The sequence below is a fragment of the Vombatus ursinus genome, unplaced genomic scaffold, assembly GCF_900497805.2.
Source record: "Vombatus ursinus unplaced genomic scaffold, bare-nosed wombat genome assembly UNPS02014817.1, whole genome shotgun sequence".
Taxonomy (NCBI): domain Eukaryota; kingdom Metazoa; phylum Chordata; class Mammalia; order Diprotodontia; family Vombatidae; genus Vombatus; species Vombatus ursinus.
Genome location: NW_020954595.1, coordinates 2,222 through 21,163, shown reverse-complemented (window position 1 = coordinate 21,163; position 18,942 = coordinate 2,222). Strand labels below are relative to the sequence as shown.

Below are 18,942 nucleotides of genomic sequence, written 5' to 3'. Positions count from 1 at the left end.
ATCACAAATTTTAAACCAAGTGCTTGAGAGGGTTGTGTTAAATCTTCACAATACTACCACTATTATTACGTTGGTTTTTACAATTACAGCAATAAACTAAGCAGAGAGAGTAGAGCACAGATTAGCTTCACATTTTGCCACTGACGAAAACACGAAAGTCTGTTCCCTCTCGGCACGAATGACACGGGCATCTTGGGGGGGGGGGGTGGTCCCCAAGACCGGGAGCCGCCTGGGCCAGCCTGTTCAGGCCAGGGGGCGGCTCCTGCTGCGCACCAGGTCATCCAGGTGGGGCTCGTAGTTGGTGGTGGCGATGCGCAGCAGGGCGTGGAAGTGGTCCTCCGCGCGGAGGTGGTTCAGGCGGGTCTGGTTGCGCAGGACGTAGTTGTAGGCCCGGTCAGAGATGCAGCTGCTGTCGAAGAGGGAGGCGGCGCGGAAGGTGACCGCCTGCAGCTCGGTGTAGCAGCCCGGGGGCAGGCCGGCGTAGAAGGCGCCCAGGTTCTCCTCCTGGTACTCGGACAGCAGGGTGGCGCTGGACTTCATGCGGATCAGCTCCTCGCGGATGTGCAGGGGCGCGCTCTCCACGGGGAAGCTGAAGGGGTCCGCGAACATGTCCAGGTCGCGCTTCACCACGGACAGGTCCTCGAACTGCTTCTGCAGCTTGGCGTGCAGGCGGGCCAGCCCCTCCTGGTAGCGGTGAGAGGCCAGCACCTCGCGGACCGCCTGACCCTGGTGGTCCAGCTCGCCGCTGAGCTCTCGGCTGGCGGGGAAGAGGGTGAGGTCACCGGCGCTCAGGTGCGCTCGCAGCAGCTGCAGCTTGTCCCCGAAGGCGCAGACGTGGTCCATGACGGTGAAGGCGAAGGTGCCGGGCACGCGCAGCTCGGCGGCCAGCTCGGCCAGGTGCGCCTGCATGTCCACCAGGAAGCTCATGTCGCACAGCCAGTCCGGGTCCTGCAGGGGGTCGCGCAGGTCCCCGTTGGGGGCCGCGCCCGTCTGGGCCAGGAAGACCTCGAGCTCGCGCCGCAGGCCGAAGACGCGCTTGAGAGCCTTGCCCCTGCGCAGCCAGTTGGTCAGGCACCGCAGGCTGACCTCGCCGCCGTGGTGCATCTCCGCCTCCTCCACCAGCAGCTTGAGGCCGAGGGAGCTCACGCCGCGGGTTCGCAGGAGAGCCAGCCAGCCGGCCACGGCGTCCACGACCCCGCCCACATCGAGCTCGATGGAGCCCATCATCTCCAGGTGCAGCAATCCGGCGCAATGCGGCAGAGGCGAGTGCCCGCCCACGCCCCTGCGCGACTCGGCCGCGCGCTCCTGCATCAGCTGGACCAAGCCGCAGTCCTCCGAGGCGAGAAACCCGGTGCCGGTGGATGCCACGCCCACCAGCTTGTCCCAGGCCAGCCCCAGGCGCGCCATGGACTCCCCGATGAAGCGCATCGCGAGGGTCACGGACGGGTTGTCCGCCAGGTTTACCACGGTCAGCAGCTCCTCGTCCACCTCGTAATCGTGGTCCACCCCGCGCAGGAACACCATCAGGCATTTCTCAGTGCCCAGGAAGGCTTGGTCATCGAGCGCCAGGGAGTAGGCCCGGAAGTTGGGGGCGCGGTCCAGCAGCTGCGCGTGCAGGTTGCGCCCGAGACCGAGGGTCTTCTGCGCCATGCTCTCGGGGGACAGGTCTACCTCGTCCACCAGGTTGCAGTGCTCGGGCAGCGCCTCCCGCATCACGACTTCCAGACAGCTGCGGACCAAGCTGCCTTCTCCCCATCCCCGCCCGTGCAGCGCCAACAGGTGCGCGACCCCGAGACTGGCGCGGACCGCCCGCTCCTCGTCGGACAGCGCGGCAGCCGCCGACGCGTCCCCCCGCCTCAGTCTCTCCACCAGCGCCGCGCGCTCCCCGCCCGCCGGGTACGCCTCATAGTGCTCGTGCTCGGCTTCGTAGTGGCGCCTCACATCGCGCTCCCGGGTGGCCACGATGGGCCGGTGGCATACCAGACACTCGGCACCTTCTCCGTCGTCCCGCTCCACCACCAAGTAGCGCTGGGTCCACTCGTTCCGGAACACATGCGGCTCCTCCGGCTCGGCTCGGCGCCTCTTCGGGGTCGCCCACATCTTCGAGAACGCCATCGTTACCTGCTGCCCAGAAAAGCGAGCCGGGTGGGAAAGGGAGAGAGTGGAGAGAGCCAGGGCCAGGCAACTGTCTTCCTCGGACGCCGCCGTGGTACTGGAGAGGTCGGGGCTGGCGCTCCGAAAAAATACTCTCCAGAAGACCCGCCGCCTAGCTCTAATTGGCTGAACTGGCGTGGTGATTTTTTATTTTAGAAAATGGGGACGGGCCAATTGAACTGCGCCTGCGGGGACGCTCCGCTCAGCATCTCGGCCAATGGGAAGAGGGTGAGGCGGTCCTATGATCTTCTCTGCATTCGGGAGCGATCACGACACCAACCCGATAGCGATAGGCATCTCAGAGGTCCAATCGTCTCCCTGTTTCCACAGCTGTGGAGGAAAAGTCCCTTCAGACCTAGAGCGGAGGGTGAGGAAAATCTGGGAAGGTGGAATGTGACCAAAGCGGACGAGGTGATTGGCTGTGAGAGTCGTTTGTTCTTACGGATCTGCCTGGCGCCCCGAGCTGGGCAGACGGGATTGGCTGAAAGGGGCAATCATTTGCATGGGGGGGCGGCGGGGAGGAGCAGCGAAGCTGAAGTGATTGGCTGAGAGAATTCTGCTTGCATAGATCTGCCTGGTTTCTTAAAAGAGGCTTCAAGGATTGGTTTGCGAGGGGCCTTTTTGCACTTGGATCAGCTTAGCTCCCTACGCTGGAACGGCGGTGATTGGCTGAGAGGGGAGTTCATTTGCATGAGTCGGCCTAGCTCCCAAACCGTGACTGCGGTAGTTGGACGAGAGGGGCGTTGTTGAGCTGCTTGGTGCCGGGCGAGTTTTGGCAGCTGTCGTCATGTCTCTCGTGGCGGGTGTGATTAGGCGTCTAGATGAGAAGGTCGTGAACCGCATAGCTGCGGGGGAGGTCATCCAGCGCCCTGCGAACGCCATTAAGGAGATGATTGAGAATTGGTAAATGAGGGGCTGACCAGGTTCGAGCCTTGCCACGGGGGGGGGGGGGGGGGGGAGGGGGGGGAGAAAGAAGCTTGGCACTTTGGGATTCCAGTGCGCAGGCGCATTCGTGCTCCCGAGGAAACTTTGGCGCCTGGAGTTCACTTGCACGTGGTCCCTGCGGGGGCCCAGCCGTGGCTTGGGCCGAGGCCTGGGGGAAGAGGAACCCCGCTCCCCATACGATCCATACACCCCACACACACCCCCTCCCCGAAAAAGCAAGGAATTTGCAAATCAGTGGATCTCTAAGCGTTTATAAAGGATTGGCCTCCCGTGTGCCAGGGAGACTTGCACGTAAGCTGGGAGCAGTACCTCAGTTTCCCCCTTAGAAGTTGGCTCCATCTGTGACCGGTAGAGAGGGGCAGCTGTCTGGCACTAACTGCCCATTACTTGGGGCCGCAGTGAGGCCTCGCCCAGGACTCCCCCCTAGAGTGCCCGGCAGGTGTCCGGAGCAGCTTAGGACACAACACCCGCCCCCCACCCCGCCCCGGTCCCCCAGCACTTGCCTGTGCTGCTGGCGGGAAGGGGTGTGTTAGAGCAAACTAGGCTTCAGGCCCCCCCCCAACCCCCCCGGCCCAGAGCCCTGGTAAATAAAACCAGCTCCCGGTGGTGACCCAGGCCTAGAGACCGGGACAGGCAGCCCAAGTCAGTTTCCTCGGGGTAACTGACACCCTGGGCCGCCCTTGCTGGAGGTCGTGCTTCCAGTAGCGCCTCCTGGCTTCCCACCCAGGTGTGTAGCTGTGTGGCTAACGGTGCTTCCAAAGGGGAAAGGGCACCGCAAATCCTGCCCCACTGTAGAAAAGCCCAGAGTGCATCCAGCCAAGTAGCAGACTTCTGGATCCCTTGGTGAGGGATTTCTTCAGGTTATTTTTCTTCTTTTCATTTTAAGCTTTTATTTAGTATTTTATTTTTCCCCAGTTACATGAAAAAGCCATTTATAACATTTGTTTTTAAAACAAGTTCTCTCCCCTCCTACCTCCCCACTCCATCCCCCCATTGTGAAGGCAAACAATTGGATATAGGTTATACATGTGTAGTCATGCAAAATGTATCCATGATAGTCATGTTGTGAAAGAAAACAGACAAGGAAAAAAAACCTCAAGAAACAGATTATCTTTCTTTCCATTGTCTCTATCTCCCTCCTGTTCTCCTCCTGTTTCTATTGCCTGACCAGATTTTTTTTTTTCAATTCAATAAACTTTTTTTTTTTTTTGGCTTTTGAGTTTTAAATTTTTCTCCCTCTCCTTCCCCACCTGCCTCCCCAAGATGGTTCTCAATCTGATATAGGCTATACATATACAACCCTATTAAACATGTTTTCACGTTAGTAATGTTGTAAGTAAGAATTAGAACCAGTAGGAGGAACCACCAGAAAGAGGAAACAAAACACAATGGAAGAAAAAAAAATAGCAAATAGTATGCTTCGGTCTGCATTCAAACTCCGTAGTTTTCTATGTGTATGGATAGCATTTTCCATCATGACTGGCCATATTTTTTAAGAAGAATGCTTATTGAAAAAATGTGTGCATGCACATATGTGCATATAGATATCTTTGTTAGAGCACTTTGGTTTCTGACATGGAGGTTGGGGAGTCAGTAGAGTTTCTTACGAGGAATAGCCAAAAATCATGAGGAAAGGAAAAAGGGTATGAGGAGATGCCTAATACCTAGTTTAGGACCTAATTTAGGCCTTTTCTTGAAGCACATGTATGTTGCTTTTAGTATCAGTTAGAAGAAAGTGCTCATTTTTTGTGACATGCAAGTCTGATTACTAAACTTGGAGAAGAAAATCTACTGTTCATGTTTTATAAACTATAACTAGATGTATCAGCATAGATAATGGACTTTGTTTTTTTTATTACCTGACTCAAATGTCTTTATACTAATTAGAGTTCACCTTCTCTCCTTGCTAGCTTGGATGCCAAAGCCACAAGTATCCAGGTGACCGTTAAAGAGGGAGGCCTCAAACTGATTCAGATCCAAGACAATGGTACTGGAATTCGGGTAAGTCAAATTTCCCAAGATAACTATGTTTGACTTAGAGCCAAAGCAAAGAGATTGAAGAAAAGATTCAGATCTTTTTGTTCTGGAAAGTGGGCTATTGTCCGTGAAATACACCTGAAAATGGGTCCATTTTAAAACTGCAAACCAAGAATTTACTTTGGGATGAAGTCTTTTAAAAGTGTAATCCAGCATCTTTAGAACTGATGATTAACAGGGCAGCTAGGTGGCACAGTGGATAGAACACTGGCCCTGAAGTCAGGAGGACCTGAGTTCAAATGTGGCCTTAGACCAAACACTTGACACTTACTAGCTGTGTGACCCTAGGCAATTCACTTAACCCCAGTTGCCTAAAAAAAAAGAAAAAGACATGATGATTACCATGGTTTGTTCGCCATCCTGTCCTCCCCTCCCTTTTTTTTTAATCATTTAGAAAGAAGATCTGGACATTGTGTGTGAGCGATTCACTACAAGTAAGCTGCAGTCATTTGAAGATCTGGCTTCCATTTCTACTTATGGCTTTCGGGGGGAGGTAAGTTGGAAAGTAGGAGAACTTGGGAATTCTGTTGCTGCCATGATTATTCCATGTGGAGATCATTCTGTCTTTAATATTTTTCCAAAGACCCTTGAAAGAAAAAGAAAACTGTTCTCTATTATAGAACACCTTTGAAATCTTGAGTCATTCAGGATGGAGGATTTGTGTAAATTCATGGAATGTCGCCGTGTCTGTCTTTGTGCTCAAAGTACCCTGGGCATCCGATCGAATGGGAGAGGAAGTGGGTCTGGTCCTGTTCTCTCCATGCTGTGTCAGGGAGGAAGTTAAATTTTGGTCTGAGCAGCTGCTCCCAGGTCCTTGGAGCTGGGACTCAAAGGGAGGGAGAAGGGGGGAGGGCAAAGAGGACTCAAGGCCAGGAGACTGAGGAGTCCTTGTTAAGCCTCAGTTTCCTCCTCTTCAGGATGATGGGGTTGAATGAAATGTTCAGAGGCCCCTTCTCATTCTTGTGTTGGCTACTCAACCATCTCTCTTTACAGCCATCACCTTGGCATTAGACATGCTACTGGTCAGAATCTGTTTTTGGCTTTGAGCTTCACGGTAGCCCCCTCTGGAACAGGCCAAACACCTTTACTCCATTTGTGGGTTTAAAAACAAGTTCTTTTTATTATGAACTTAATAAGCATCAAGATTTCCATAGACAAAGAATGCAAGTGTGTATATGAAACCACGAGTCACCATTTTGTACAGGTTGTCCTTTTAAATGTATATTCAATTGAACCTTATGGTACTAACCCTGCCCCAATAGGATGTGTCCCCTGCTGAATTTCCTTCGATTGTCTTCTGTGCATTTTTGTGTTGCCTTCATGATCTTTTCTCTCACTGTCTCACCGTTCCTTCTGACAACCTGCCCTCCCTCCTTTGCAGCATATAAATATAACCAAGCAAAATAAATTCACACAGTGTCTGTGTCTTCACCTGTACCTGCTGTTCAGTAGCTGGAGTCCATCACTTGCCTGGCCTGGGCTGAGAAGCACCCATCGGCCATCTGAAGTCCTGACTTGCCATTGCCTTGCTCAGTGTGTTTCAGTCTTTCAGAGTTGTTCCCTTGATGTTTTTGTGGTCATCGTGTACCTCATTTTCTTGGTTCTGCCCTTTTCAGTCTATGTCACTTCATACGAGTGTTCCCAGATGTCTCTGAAACTGTCCTCCTTGTCATTCCTAAGTGTGCAGTAATGTTCCTTAATTTTTGTTATTTGTTCAGCCATTCCCTGATAGATGGGCACCCCATTTGTTTTCAATTGTTTGCTGTAACAAAGAGGGTAGCTCCAGTATTTTTGTACCTGTTGCTTCATTCCCTTTTGTTATTTAAAAAAAATCTCTTTGCAATATAGGCCGTGGAGTGATATTAGTGAGTCAACAGGTCTGCGTATGTGAGGGACTTTGATTCCAGCCATTTCTGCCAGTGTGAACATGGAGTACTGTAAATGGGGGTAGTCACAACAATTATGCCTTGCCTTTTAAAATCTCAGCTCCTGAAATGTGATGTGGACAGACACATCTGGAAAGGCATGTTTTATGATAAAAGCAGAATCAAAAGACTGGAGAATGGGCTGATTGCACACGTAGATGAGGAAAAGTGAATGAGGATGAATGGGCAGAAATGTCAAGATTTGCTAAACAGGTTTCACTGGCTACATTGACGTTTGGGTAAAGCTTTTGTTAAAGTATTTTTTAAACCTCAGAATCTGTTAAAAGACATAATCTGATGAAAATTAGCCTAATTAAATAACATGATCATGGGAATCTATCAAAGACCCCTTCATCTCTGGAGCCTCAGTGCTGTCCCATCTGAATTACATGGGTGCAGAGCCACAGAATCTCGGGGTTGGGTGGAGCCTCTGGGATTCCTTAGCCCCACAGTCTCTGAAAATGAATCCTTCTGCAAGACACCCAACAGCACATAGGGTCGTCCCCCCTTAGCTTGAAGGCCTTGGGCACACTTAGCACGCTGGGCGGGGCCTCTGTATTGAGGCTCCTGTATCGGGGCTCCTGCCTCGGGTTGCATCTCTGTGTTCTAGGAGGTCCTTTCTCCTCGGTGGAAAGTTAACCCCAAAGGACCTGGGTGCTAGTCCTGGCCTGGGAGCCAGACAGGCCTTGGTTGGTAGTTTTTGGGCAGGGCCTCATTGGGCAATTCTGCACTCAGATGAACAGGGTCTGTTTAAAATGGAGGGTTTATTTTGAATTTTAGTATTTCTGAGTGTAGGTTCTCCTCTTTAAAACTCGTCCTCCTTTGTTACAGGTAGGGGGAGGGGAGGCAGACCCATTTCTCACGTAGGGGGCTCAGAGTCACCTAGGCGCATCTTCCTCACCCTGGGTAATCTCCTAGGAACCCAGGCCGTCCTCCTGTTCTGCCCTTAGGCCTTGGCACATGAAGATGTTCGGTGTGGCTGGCCTAGCACAGCCTAAAGGGCCCTCGTGGTCCTTTGGTCACCAGAAAATCTTGGTGAAGTGCTTTGCAATCTTTCAGAATACAGAGGTGCTAGCGCTGAGCATTTGGTTGTGATTCTGGAGCAGGGACGGTCCTGACTGCAGACACCGGTGTCTTTGGTTTTCTCATGTTAGAGACGCTTCACAGAAATGATCTCAGCACCACCCTGAGGCTCAGGGATTTAAGTGACCCTTGCCAGGCCCTCGGTTAGTGAGGGGCAAAGCCTGGACCCCCATTCTGGCTGGAGGAGGAGTGGGCAGAGAGAGAGCAGAGAAGGGAGTGGTGCAGAGCCTCTGAGCCCCTAGCCGAGAGGAGGCCCAGAGGGTGCAGCGGTGTGCCTGAGGACACACAGCTGGTCAGTGGCAGGGCAGTGGAGCTTGCTTTCAGATATTTTTCTTTTTCGCCTGCAGGCCTTGGCTAGCATAAGCCACGTGGCTCACGTGACTGTGACGACAAAGACGGCGGATGCCAAGTGTGCGTACAGGTGTGTATTCCCAGGCAGGGGCTGGAATTTGCACCCCTTTCTTCCCAAATCTATTCTCCGGCTATTTAGAAGCACTCATAAGGTGTCAGGAGCCCTGGGTCTCTTTGCCTGGACCTGCTGGGGATGGCCACGTCTGATTGGGTGTGTCCTCTTGGGATCATCCTCACTGCCCTGTCCATCTCAAGGCCGTGGCCTCCTGGCCTCCATACTGGTTTCAGGCGTCGGTGAGGATTTTCACTGACTTGTTGGCCTTCTCTTCCCCAACTCCTTGGGTCCTGCTCGCAGGTGCTTGGAAGCCAACTGGCATGTAGCAGGTCCTGCCTAAGTGCTTCTTAACTGACCTCACCCTTACTAACTTTGGCTCTGACTGGCTGAGCTAACTGGGCACCAAGGCTGTGTTGTGGGATTTGAGCAGGAATACCTCCATTTGGGAATCCAAACAGTAGATTGTGTTTGTGTCATATCTGTGCATTATCTTTATATCTTGGAGTGGCTCAACAAAGCGAATTCTATCCTGCCTTGTTGTTTTTCACTTGTTTTGTGTTCCATAATACTTGAGAGTGTAAGTCTCCCGAGGGCAGGGACAGTTGTCATTTGTCTCTGTATCCTTAGCATCTAGCACAGCTGCTTGCAAGGATTGGGGGGGACCAGTATTAATGGAGCACCTACCACAGGCCAGGCATTGTGCTAAGCACTTTACAGATAAGCTCTCATTTGCACATATTAGGTACTTAAGAAATGTTTGTTTGTTGAATTGACTTATGCTTTGGGTTGTAATTATTTTCCAGCAGGCAGGTATCTGAAGTCTTTTTTTTCTTTTTTATTACTAAAACTTAAATAGACAAGAAGAAAAGAAAAAGAAAATATTATTAACTTAAATATTGAAACAAATACAAAATAAGAAGAGAAAAAAGCATGTCATGTGCGCAGCAGAATGTAAGAGAGAAGTCAAAATATATAGCAATAAATTTCCGTTCCGAGAAAGCCTATATGGTAAATACTGCGAGTTGTGTTGAAAGCTGTCCATCTTATTTTTGCTTCCATGTAAGTTTTCTTTTGTTCTCTGCTGCATGCTTTATACTTTGTTCTTTTTTCCCTCCTTCCTCTCCCCCTAAAGGCTCCGATTAAGCACAGATATATTTATACGTAGATATATACATACACATATAGATATATCCTTTACCTAACAAATTCTGTTTCTGATCTTTGTTTTTATGTTTCTGCATAGCTCTTACTTCCTCCTAACTCCTCTCCTTCTACCCACTCTCTTGCCCTCCTATCACTTAACATCCTCTCCCTCCAAGGATCCCTCCCTTCTGCTCCCACTCCCATGAATCTAAACGCTGTTCTATACCCGCCTTTGACCTACTCCCTCACTCTCCCCTCTGGAGATTCCTCCCTTATCCTCTTCCCCTCCCTTGGCATTTTATTTCTCTCTGGATTTAGAAGACTTTTATACTCCTCTAGATTTCTATGTATTGTTCCCTCTTGAACCCATTCCCAAAGAAAATAGGTTCCCAGAGCTAACAGCCCTCCTCCCCCATCTAATTCCTCTGCCTCGGCTGTTCCTCTCGCACCTCATTTGTATAAGACAATTACTCTTTTTAACTGCTCCTAGATGGTTTTACTTTTTAAAGTCATATACTCAGGTCTACCCCAGTCTTTCTTACGAACTACCTGATTGCTAATAACATAATCTGAGATATATGTTTTATATTTTACATACATAAATGGTAAAAAGTCTGTCCCTATTGTAATTAGTCTTTGGTATGTACCGTATATTTCTCTTGGCTCTTATATGTCAAATCGTCTAGTAGGTTCAGGTTTTTGGGTGTTGTTTTTTTAAACAAAGTCCTAAAAGTCTGACAGTTCATTAAATGTTTATTTTTTTTTTCATTCAGGATTATGCTTAGCTTTGCTGGGTTTGATATTTTTGGCCAGAAGTCCAGGTTTTTTTTTGGGTTTTGTTTTTTTTTTTGGTTTTGTTTTGTTTTTTGTTTTGGCTAGGCAATGGGTTAAGTGACTTGCCCAGGGTCACACAGCTAGTAAGTATCAAGTGTCTGAGGCCAGATTTGAGCTCAGGTCATCCTGACTCCAAGGCCAGTGCTCTGTCCACTGCACTACCCAGCTGCCCCTAGAAGCCCAGTTCTTGTGCTCTTCAATTATATAGTGTTCTAAGACTACAGACTTTTAATGTCACCATTGCTAGGTCTTGTGTGATTCTGATTGTGGCACTGCCATATTTAAATTGTTTTTTTCTTGTTGCTTGAATTGAGGGTTTTAGAATTTAGCTATAATGTTCCTGTGGGTTTTCCTCATAGGATCTCTTTCAGGTGGTAGTGATCAGGTGGTGATTTTTTCTATTTCTACCTTTCCCTCTTGTTCTAATGCTTCAGGACAATTTTCTTTAATTATTTCTTGTGTTATTGTATCAAGATTCTTTTTTGATCACAGCTTTCAGGTAGTCCGATTATTCTTAGGTTTTCTCTTCTTGATCTGTTCTCTAGATTGTTGTCCAGATTCTCTGGTTGTCCCAGGAAGACCCCTGTTCTACCCCTGCTCTTATTTATTTTTACTGCGCAATATTCACCCTGAGATGCTACTTCATCTCTTTTATGGGGGAAAATCTTGAGAGCTTGGAATTTCCTGAGCTACTCCGCCACCTTCCCAGAATCCTCTCTACCTGAAGTCTTTAAGATGAAGTTTTAGTTGTTTGGGTTTGGTTTTGTTGAGGATGGAGCATCTTAAAAATGTAGAGGCTGGAGAAGTTGCTTGGATAGAAATGAGACATCCCTGGCACAAAGTCTCTGTTCAGTCAACATTTGGTATTTGCCATGTGCTCAGTGCTAGGGGGATGAAGGGGATGTTACTTCATCCAGCCAGACTTGGAACAGATTTCCATGACTGCACCTCAGTCCTTGGCCCTTGGGCCCAAGGAACCCTGGGAGGATGTGATGGCAGAGAGATGCTGGTGTAGATCAGAATGGGGGAATAGAAAGCACTTTTTCTGGGGGAGGCAAGGACACCAAGTGACACACACCTCCTGTGGGCAGCACGATGCCCATCCTGCCAGGCGCTCAGGAAGACTGTTCTCTTTTCAGAGCAAGCTACTCGGATGGAAAACTCAAAGCACCTCCTAAGCCGTGTGCAGGAAACCAGGGGACGCAGATCACGGTAAGACCGGAGGCTGGGAGTGAGTGGTGGCTGTGTGAGTGGGCAGGGTGCCGGGTGGTCTGGAGGCTGCTGCCGCCCTGAACTCACCTGCCAAGGTCTGGCAGGCCCCGAGGTTCAAGAAGCTACCACTGCAGAGAATGGGGCTGGGTGGTTCCTGGGATGTGTGACGTTGGAGTGGGGAGGGGGAGGGGCGTCTAGGAGTGCTTCATTGTGCCCTTATTTCTGTGGTGCCCTGGGTAGTAGAGACCCAGTTCTAGAAGCTATATCCCTGGCCTCTGTCGAGGACAGAGCAGTAGGCTTGAGGACAGAGATCCAGCCCTGCCACCTGTGTGACTTTGAGATAGTCGCTTGACCTCCCTGGGCCTCAGTGTCCTCTTCCATACTATTGACGTTTGGACTAGGTGATCTCCCTTTGGTCTCTAAGAGCAGTAGAACTAAGTCAGATTTATAAGAATACAAGTCATTCCCCAATTGATAAGTGGTCAGAGGATATGAACAGGTAGTTTTCAGATGGAGAAATCAAAGCTATCTGTAGTCATATGAAAAAATGCTCCAAATCACTATTGATTAGAGAAATGCAAATCAAAACAGCTCTGAGGTACCACATCACACCTATCAGATTGGCCAACATGACAAAACAGGAAAAATGATCAATGCTGGAGATGTGGGAAAATTGGAACACTGATGCATTGCCGGTGGAGTTGTGAACTGATCCAGCCATTCTGGAGAGCCATTTGGAACTGTGCCCAAAGGGCTATAAAAGTGTGCATACCCTTTGACCCAGCAATAGCACTTCTAGGACTATATCCCAGAGAGATCATACAAATGGGGAAAGGACCCACATGTACAAAAATATTTATGTCAGCTCTTTGTGTGGTGGCAAAGAATTGGAAATTGAGGAGATGCCCATCATTTGGGGAATGGCTGAACAAGTTGTGTTATGTGATTGTGATGGAATACTATTGTGCTATAAGAAATGATGAACAGGCTGACTTCAGAAAAACCTGGAAGGACTTGTATGGAGTGATGCTGAGTGTAGTGAGCAGAACCAGGAGAACATTGCACACAGTTAACAGCCACGTTGTGTGATGACTGACTTTGATAGCCTTCACCCTTCTCAGCAATGCAAGGATCTAAGACATCTCCAAAGGCCTCATGATGGAAAATGCTGTCCACATCTGATTGAAGTGTACTATTTGCTATTTTCTTTCTTCTGTTGTGTTTTGCTTCCTCTTTCTAGTGGTTCCTCCTATTAATTCTAATTCTTACTTGCAACATCACTAAGGTGAAAATCTGTTTAATAGGAATGTATATGTATAGCCTGTATCAGATTATGCGCTGTCTGAGGGAGGGAAGTGGGAAGGGAGGGGGAGAAAAATTTAAAACTCCAAAGCTTATGGAAGTGATTGTTGATAATTCAAAATAAATTAATTTTAAAAAATAATTGGTCTACCGGAAAATCATGATGGAAAGAAGAGCCTGGACAGCATCTTTCAGGAAATCATTGGCCAACATGACAAAACAGGAAAATGATCAATGTTGCAGAAGATGTGGGAAAATGGGAACGCTAATGCATTGTTGGTGGAGTTGTGAACTGATCCAACCCTTTTGGAGAGCAATTTGGAACTATGCCCAAAGGTCTATAAAACTGTGCATACCCTTTGACCCAGCAATAGCACTTTTAGGTCTTTATCCCAAAGAGATCATAAAAATGGGAAAAGGACCCACATGTACAAAAATATTTATAGCAGCTCTTTTTGTGGTGGCGAAGAATTGGTGCCCATCAGTTGGGGAATGGCTGGACAAGTCGTGGTATATGATAACGGAATATCACTGTGCTATAAGAAGTGATGAGCAGGATGCTCTCAGAAAATCCTGGACTTAGCCGAGCTGATGCCGAGTGAAGTGAGCAGAACCTGGAGAACACTGCACAGGAAACAGCAGTGTTGTAGTGGTGATCGTCTCGGCAACACAGTGATCCAAGAGAGATCCGAAGGACTTAGGATGAGGAGTTCTGTCTGCGTGCAGAGAAAGAACTGACATGTCTGAGTGCAGAGCGAAGCAGACTTGACTTTTACTTTATTTTTCTTGGTCTTCTCAAGGAGGGGAGGGAGAGAATTTGGAACTCATAATTTTAAAAATCTTTAATTTTTTTTTTAAATTTTTTGGTTGGGCAATGGGAGTTAAGTGACTTGCCCCGGGTCACACAGCTAGTAAGTGTAATGTGTCTGAGGCCGGATTTGAACTTGGGTCCTCCTGAATCCAGGGCCAGTGCTCTATCTACTGCGCCACCTAGCTGCCCCACAAAATTTTTAAAAAGAATGTTAAAAATGACCAAGACAGTGTGGTGCAAGAGGAAGCACATGGGGATCAGAATCAGAGGACATGCCTTCCAGTCTCAGCCCAACACTTACTCCACGTGTGACCTTGGGCACCGTTCTTCCTCTCCGTGCCTTCCTTAGCCACAAAAGGGGGAGGGACCGAGGCGTCCCCTAACGAAGGTGCCTTCTGGCTCAATCCCAGTGCTTCTTACCTTGAGGTCCATGAACTTAGTTTTTAAAAATATTTTGATACCTGTATTTCAGTGTAATTGATTTCTTTTGTAATCTTATGTGTTTTACTTAAGCATTTAAAAGCATGATTCGGAGAAGGGGTCCTTAGGCTCACTGGACTGCCAAGGTGTCCCTGACACACAGTGTTTAGGACCCTGGTCCGCACCAGAGCTAAGTAAACAGGCCCTTCTGGTTTTTCCTCCAGAGTCTCCCAGCCTTTCTCCAGTAGGTTTGGGATGAAAGGACATCTTCTCAACTGGAGAGAACTTGGCAGCTTTTTGTGAGGTTGACTTTGGGGTTAGCCCTGCAGCCTACTGCTTCCCCTTCTGTCGTCAGCTGTGTTTGTTAAACTGGGATCAAAACAAGTTTGAGCCTTAGAACTGCCCCTTTTAGTGTGGCATGTTTAACGATTCATTTATGATCGTAGAAACAAGACAGACACTTCTGATTGTATAAAATTAGAAAGGTTTTGCACAAACAAATATGATGCAGTTAGGAGGAAAACAGGTAACTGGAGGAAAAATTCTTTGGTAGTAAGTTTCTCAGATGAAGGTCTTGCATACAGACCCACTTAGATCTTCTATCTCAACATGATGAATGTGGACTTTAGGGGTGGTAGTATTGGATGTATGAAGGGGACAAAGGAATGCAAGGAGGCTGTCCTCCTTGAGGGTTTGATGAGTCAAGGTATTGCTGAAATAAGGGGAATTGGAAGACATTTAAGGCCAGAGTGGACTTGAGGGCAGATGTAAGAACTGGCTCAAATTTATAAGACTTTAAGAGCTGTTGCCCAGTTGATAAGTGGTCAAAGGATGTGAACAGGCAGTTCACAAAGGAAGACTGTTCAAGCTTAACTTTCTAGAGAAAAACAACTTTGAAAGACTTTAGAACTCTGATGAATGTAATCAAAAAGTCCCAAGGCCTGACAATGAATCATGTTACCCACCTCTTGCCAGCATGGTGATGGACTTAACATCCAAACTGAGGCATGCATCTTGGACGTGGCCAGTGCGGGCATTTGTTTTGCTGGGTTCTGTGTGTTTCTTAGGAGAGTTTATGGGGTGGTTTTTTTTTTTCATTCTTTTGGGGGTTGGGGGGGATGATTGGAGGGAGAGATAAATACTTGTAAAATTAAACAAAAAAAGTACAATTCCTGTGTTTACTTTTCAGTTTGGGGGGCTAGCTCCTATGGCCAAGGCAGATTTACTGGTCTCTGACATGTGAGAGGATGGTGAGAATGTGTTGAAGTGAGAGTAGTTTAATGATGAGGAACAGATTTGCCTTCCCATCCCCTTTCATCCACCCGATGCTCCTACCCCTAAAAGCCACATGTAGCGTGTTTGGCTCCAGATGGGAAGAATCAGTCTGCAGTCCTGTTGTCTTTGATTGCTTTTGATTGTTTGATTGATAATCCGTTGATCTATCTCTGTTTCAGGTTGAAGACCTTTTTTACAACATAGCCACAAGGAGGAAAGCTTTGAAAAATCCCAGTGAAGAGTATGGGAAAATCTTAGAAGTTGTTGGCAGGTAAGGTCCCACCCCATCTGGGAGATGGCGGCCAAAGGCAGGCGGTGACAGGGGTATTGTCCTGAATTGTCCTGGGGGGTAATTGGCCCTTGTTCCTGTCCCGAGCTTTCTCTAGTCTTCCCTAGGTTAGAACAGAGCGAGTGAATGTGTGTGGGCTCCTCCTGAGCACACGTGTGATGGGGTCATATGTGCAAGGTCTTGGATGTCATTTTTCACAGACAGGGAAACTCAGGCACGCAGGATCACATGGGAAGTAAAAGACAGGGCCAGGCTTACGTCTGGGCTGGACCTGCCACCCCCTCAGCTGTGTCCCCCATGACTAATTTGGGGCAGTGGATGGGTGAGGAATATAAAAAAAGCACCTCACATACCAGGCCGCATTTATGAGCATCTGCTGTGGGCAGTGTGCTTGGCCCATCTGAGGGGGCGCCTCAGTATTTAGGCTGCTCATTTCCATGCCTTTGTTCAATTAAAATGAGCTTTCTTTAGAACTGATTCTAAAGACATGGTTAGGCGCTCTTGGTCACGTTAGAAAAATCTGAAACAAAAATCTACTACAATGAGTGAGTGAAGGAAAGCCTTTATTACTCTTCTCACAAGAGAAGTGGGCACAATGCACTTTAGTAGCACGTGGGCACTGTTTCAGTGGTAGAATCAACTTTTAAACCATTAGTAAAATCCATACTCCACCCATCAGGGCTACTGTTGGTCTGGTTCATCTGAGTTACACCCTTCCTGGACAGCCCATCACAAGTTTGTCCATGTTCTTCCTTGTCATGTTAGGTCATGCGTCCCATGATCAAAAATGGCAGCTATCTCCGCCCTTGGGGTGTGTCAGTTAATATTCAGTAAGCTTATTAAGCAAGCTCAGTGGAGAAAAGCCTTTGCCCTGTTCAGGTCTCGTCCTTGACCCCTACAGGTTGCAACCGCTTTGGCCTCCGGGGCTCGCTCTTAAGGAGCTAGTTGTTTGCTATACTTTCTGATTGGTTGAGGGCCTGTCCACAAGATTTTGGAATTCCTTATCCTGCTGTGGAAGCCTGACCCCCTAAAATCTTTCTTACGGTCACGACTGTTGTTTCTCTCTCCAGGTATTCTATACACAATTCTGGCATCAGTTTCTCAGTTAAAAAGGTGCGTAGCCAGTTTGGGGGGAGGTGATAGCTTATGAAAATAAAGGTTTTAAGGGGTTCGATAAAGATGAGAATGTTCTGGTTGTGTTTCCACTTCTTGAGATTTAAATTTCGCTCCCAGGGAGAAGAACTCCTTTTCTCTCCTGAACTAGAAATTGCAAATCAAATGATGCAGAGGATCCGCCAGCAAGACGAGGCACCAGGAGAGCTTGGCCCTTTCTCAGTTTGACTTTCCGTTTGAATTTGAACTTTCCGAAAGGGGAAGGGTTAACAATGGCAGTCTTTTCTGTTTTCTTCTCCTTAAACCGCTGGCTTCTTGTTCTCTGGCCTCCATGTCCTGAGAGCTGGTTCTCAGCCTCTGCTGAGGCCTCAGTGAAGGGGGCCTGGCTGGCACCACAGGGCCCTGGAGCCTTCCCTTACTGGAGCTTATTCGTAGCTGTCTGCAGCTTCCCCTTGTCGCCCTGATTCTGGTCTTCTAGAGCCAAAGGCTCGGCCTTCTTCCAGGATGGAGACCAGCTCTCCTGCCTCTGCTAGGCTGTGTCTCCCCCAGTCCCTGCCAGACATTATTCCAAGCTTAACCCACACTAAAGAAAACCAGCATTTCCATTTTTTTTTTTTTAAAGAGTTTAATCACTTAATGAGGATAGAAGAGAAAAGATTGACTGATATTCAGTTCCAGTCAACCACATAGTTACCCCCTGGGACTGAGGATTCTTGACCCTGGGGTGTGCAAGAATCTTGTTCAAGTGGGAAATCCACCTCCTTCCTGCTCAAAGTTCACTGTTGAGAAAGCCTGTGAACCTTTTGTGGTCCATGTACGTTATGGTCTCCCTAGAGGAGGAAGTGACCATGAGTACAATTGCTAGTTTGATATTACTGGTTGCAATGGTGATTGACAGGTCTCCATGGGGCTTCCTGTCTTGAGTTGTACACCCTTATTCTAACTCAGTAGTAGGCATGTGCATGTTGCATAGAACAATCTCTAACAAGGATTCTTAGTCTTTTAATATTTTGAAAACTACTTGAATGTAATTGGTTTATGTTATAATCCTATATATTTCATTTTATGCACTTAAAAACATTATTTTGAGGAGTCTGTAGGCTTGGTCATGCTTCTGAAAGTGTTGAGGCTTAGGGGTGCTGGGGCCCCGAAATAACGAGATACAGGTCCTGCCCGAATGAATTCAACCCAAGCCTTCTTTCCCCCAAAGACAGGGTTTATTAGAACACTAATTGGGCTGAGCAAGATTCCTAGTGAGTCCGCACTACTGGCCATATTTTAAGAATGTGAGCCCCTTAATGGAGGAGAGATGGATGTTATATACAGAAAGAATGTGGGAGGGATCTCGGAGTGGCCAAGTAGTCTCAGGTGACTCTGGTAACAGAGGAGGACCAGGTACCATGTGGCCTAGGGAGACTGGGATCTAGATAAGATCTGGGAGGGTAGGTCTAGGGTGGGGCCAGGTGCAGACCAGGAAAGGGTGATGCTAGACCAGTTGAGAGGATTGCTGGGATGGCGCCTCAGGTGAAGGCCAGAGACTTGACCATTTGGGAAAAGGAGAAAACTCAAGGAAAGCTCAAGATGGGGTTTCCAGGGCCTATACCCCATCATTCCCCCCCAAGTAAATGGGACCCAGATTCTTTTGGGGTAAGAGGCGAAGATCTCGGCTTCTGAAACTGCTTCCTGCTGGCAGGGGGTGTAGAGCTGTCCCTGCCTCGAGGGGGTCCCAAAGAGGAGGTTGACTGGAACCGAGCACAGGCTGCATCCAGGGCACAGTGGGGGTGACATTGGCTGGTACCCAATGTTTGCTACCAGCTGTAGGTGAGTGGCCTGTAGTCTGGAAGACACAGATCTGACAAGCAGAATTGCAGGGCCCAAATATGGGAGAAGTAAGAGTGCAAGAGCCCCATTAAAATCATTTACATTTGACCTGCAGGATTATTGAGATCTTGTTACTTTCTCTAAAGTTTAAGTAACACTTTTACAAATAGAA

The 18,942-nt window shown here is 48.3% G+C and overlaps 2 protein-coding genes across 2 annotated transcripts; one reads left to right on the top strand and one right to left on the bottom strand.

The window, feature by feature from the left end:
* Positions 1-243: 243 nt before the first annotated feature.
* EPM2AIP1 (EPM2A interacting protein 1) lies at positions 244-2,115 on the bottom strand. Its single transcript, XM_027835805.1, has one exon. The coding sequence runs from the start codon at positions 2,113-2,115 to the stop codon at positions 244-246; it is 1,872 nt and encodes a 623-aa protein (XP_027691606.1).
* LOC114023242 (DNA mismatch repair protein Mlh1-like) lies at positions 1,895-17,413 on the top strand. Its single transcript, XM_027835804.1, has 8 exons — positions 1,895-3,057; positions 5,010-5,100; positions 5,531-5,629; positions 8,492-8,565; positions 11,667-11,739; positions 15,727-15,818; positions 16,907-16,949; positions 17,291-17,413. Exons 1-8 carry the CDS (start codon positions 2,942-2,944, stop codon positions 17,411-17,413), a joined length of 711 nt encoding a protein of 236 aa, XP_027691605.1. The 5' UTR covers positions 1,895-2,941.
* Positions 17,414-18,942: the final 1,529 nt, after the last annotated feature.

Coding starts and splice junctions, on each gene's coding strand:
- EPM2AIP1 (XM_027835805.1), bottom strand. CDS start 2,115: ATGGCGTTCTCGAAGATGTGGGCGACCCCGAAGAGGCGCCGAGCCGAG.
- LOC114023242 (XM_027835804.1), top strand. CDS start 2,942: ATGTCTCTCGTGGCGGGTGTGATTAGGCGTCTAGATGAGAAGGTCGTG. Junction 3,058..5,009: donor AAGGAGATGATTGAGAATTG/GTAAATGAGGGG, acceptor TCTCCTTGCTAG/CTTGGATGCCAAAGCCACAA. Junction 11,740..15,726: donor ACCAGGGGACGCAGATCACG/GTAAGACCGGAG, acceptor TCTCTGTTTCAG/GTTGAAGACCTTTTTTACAA.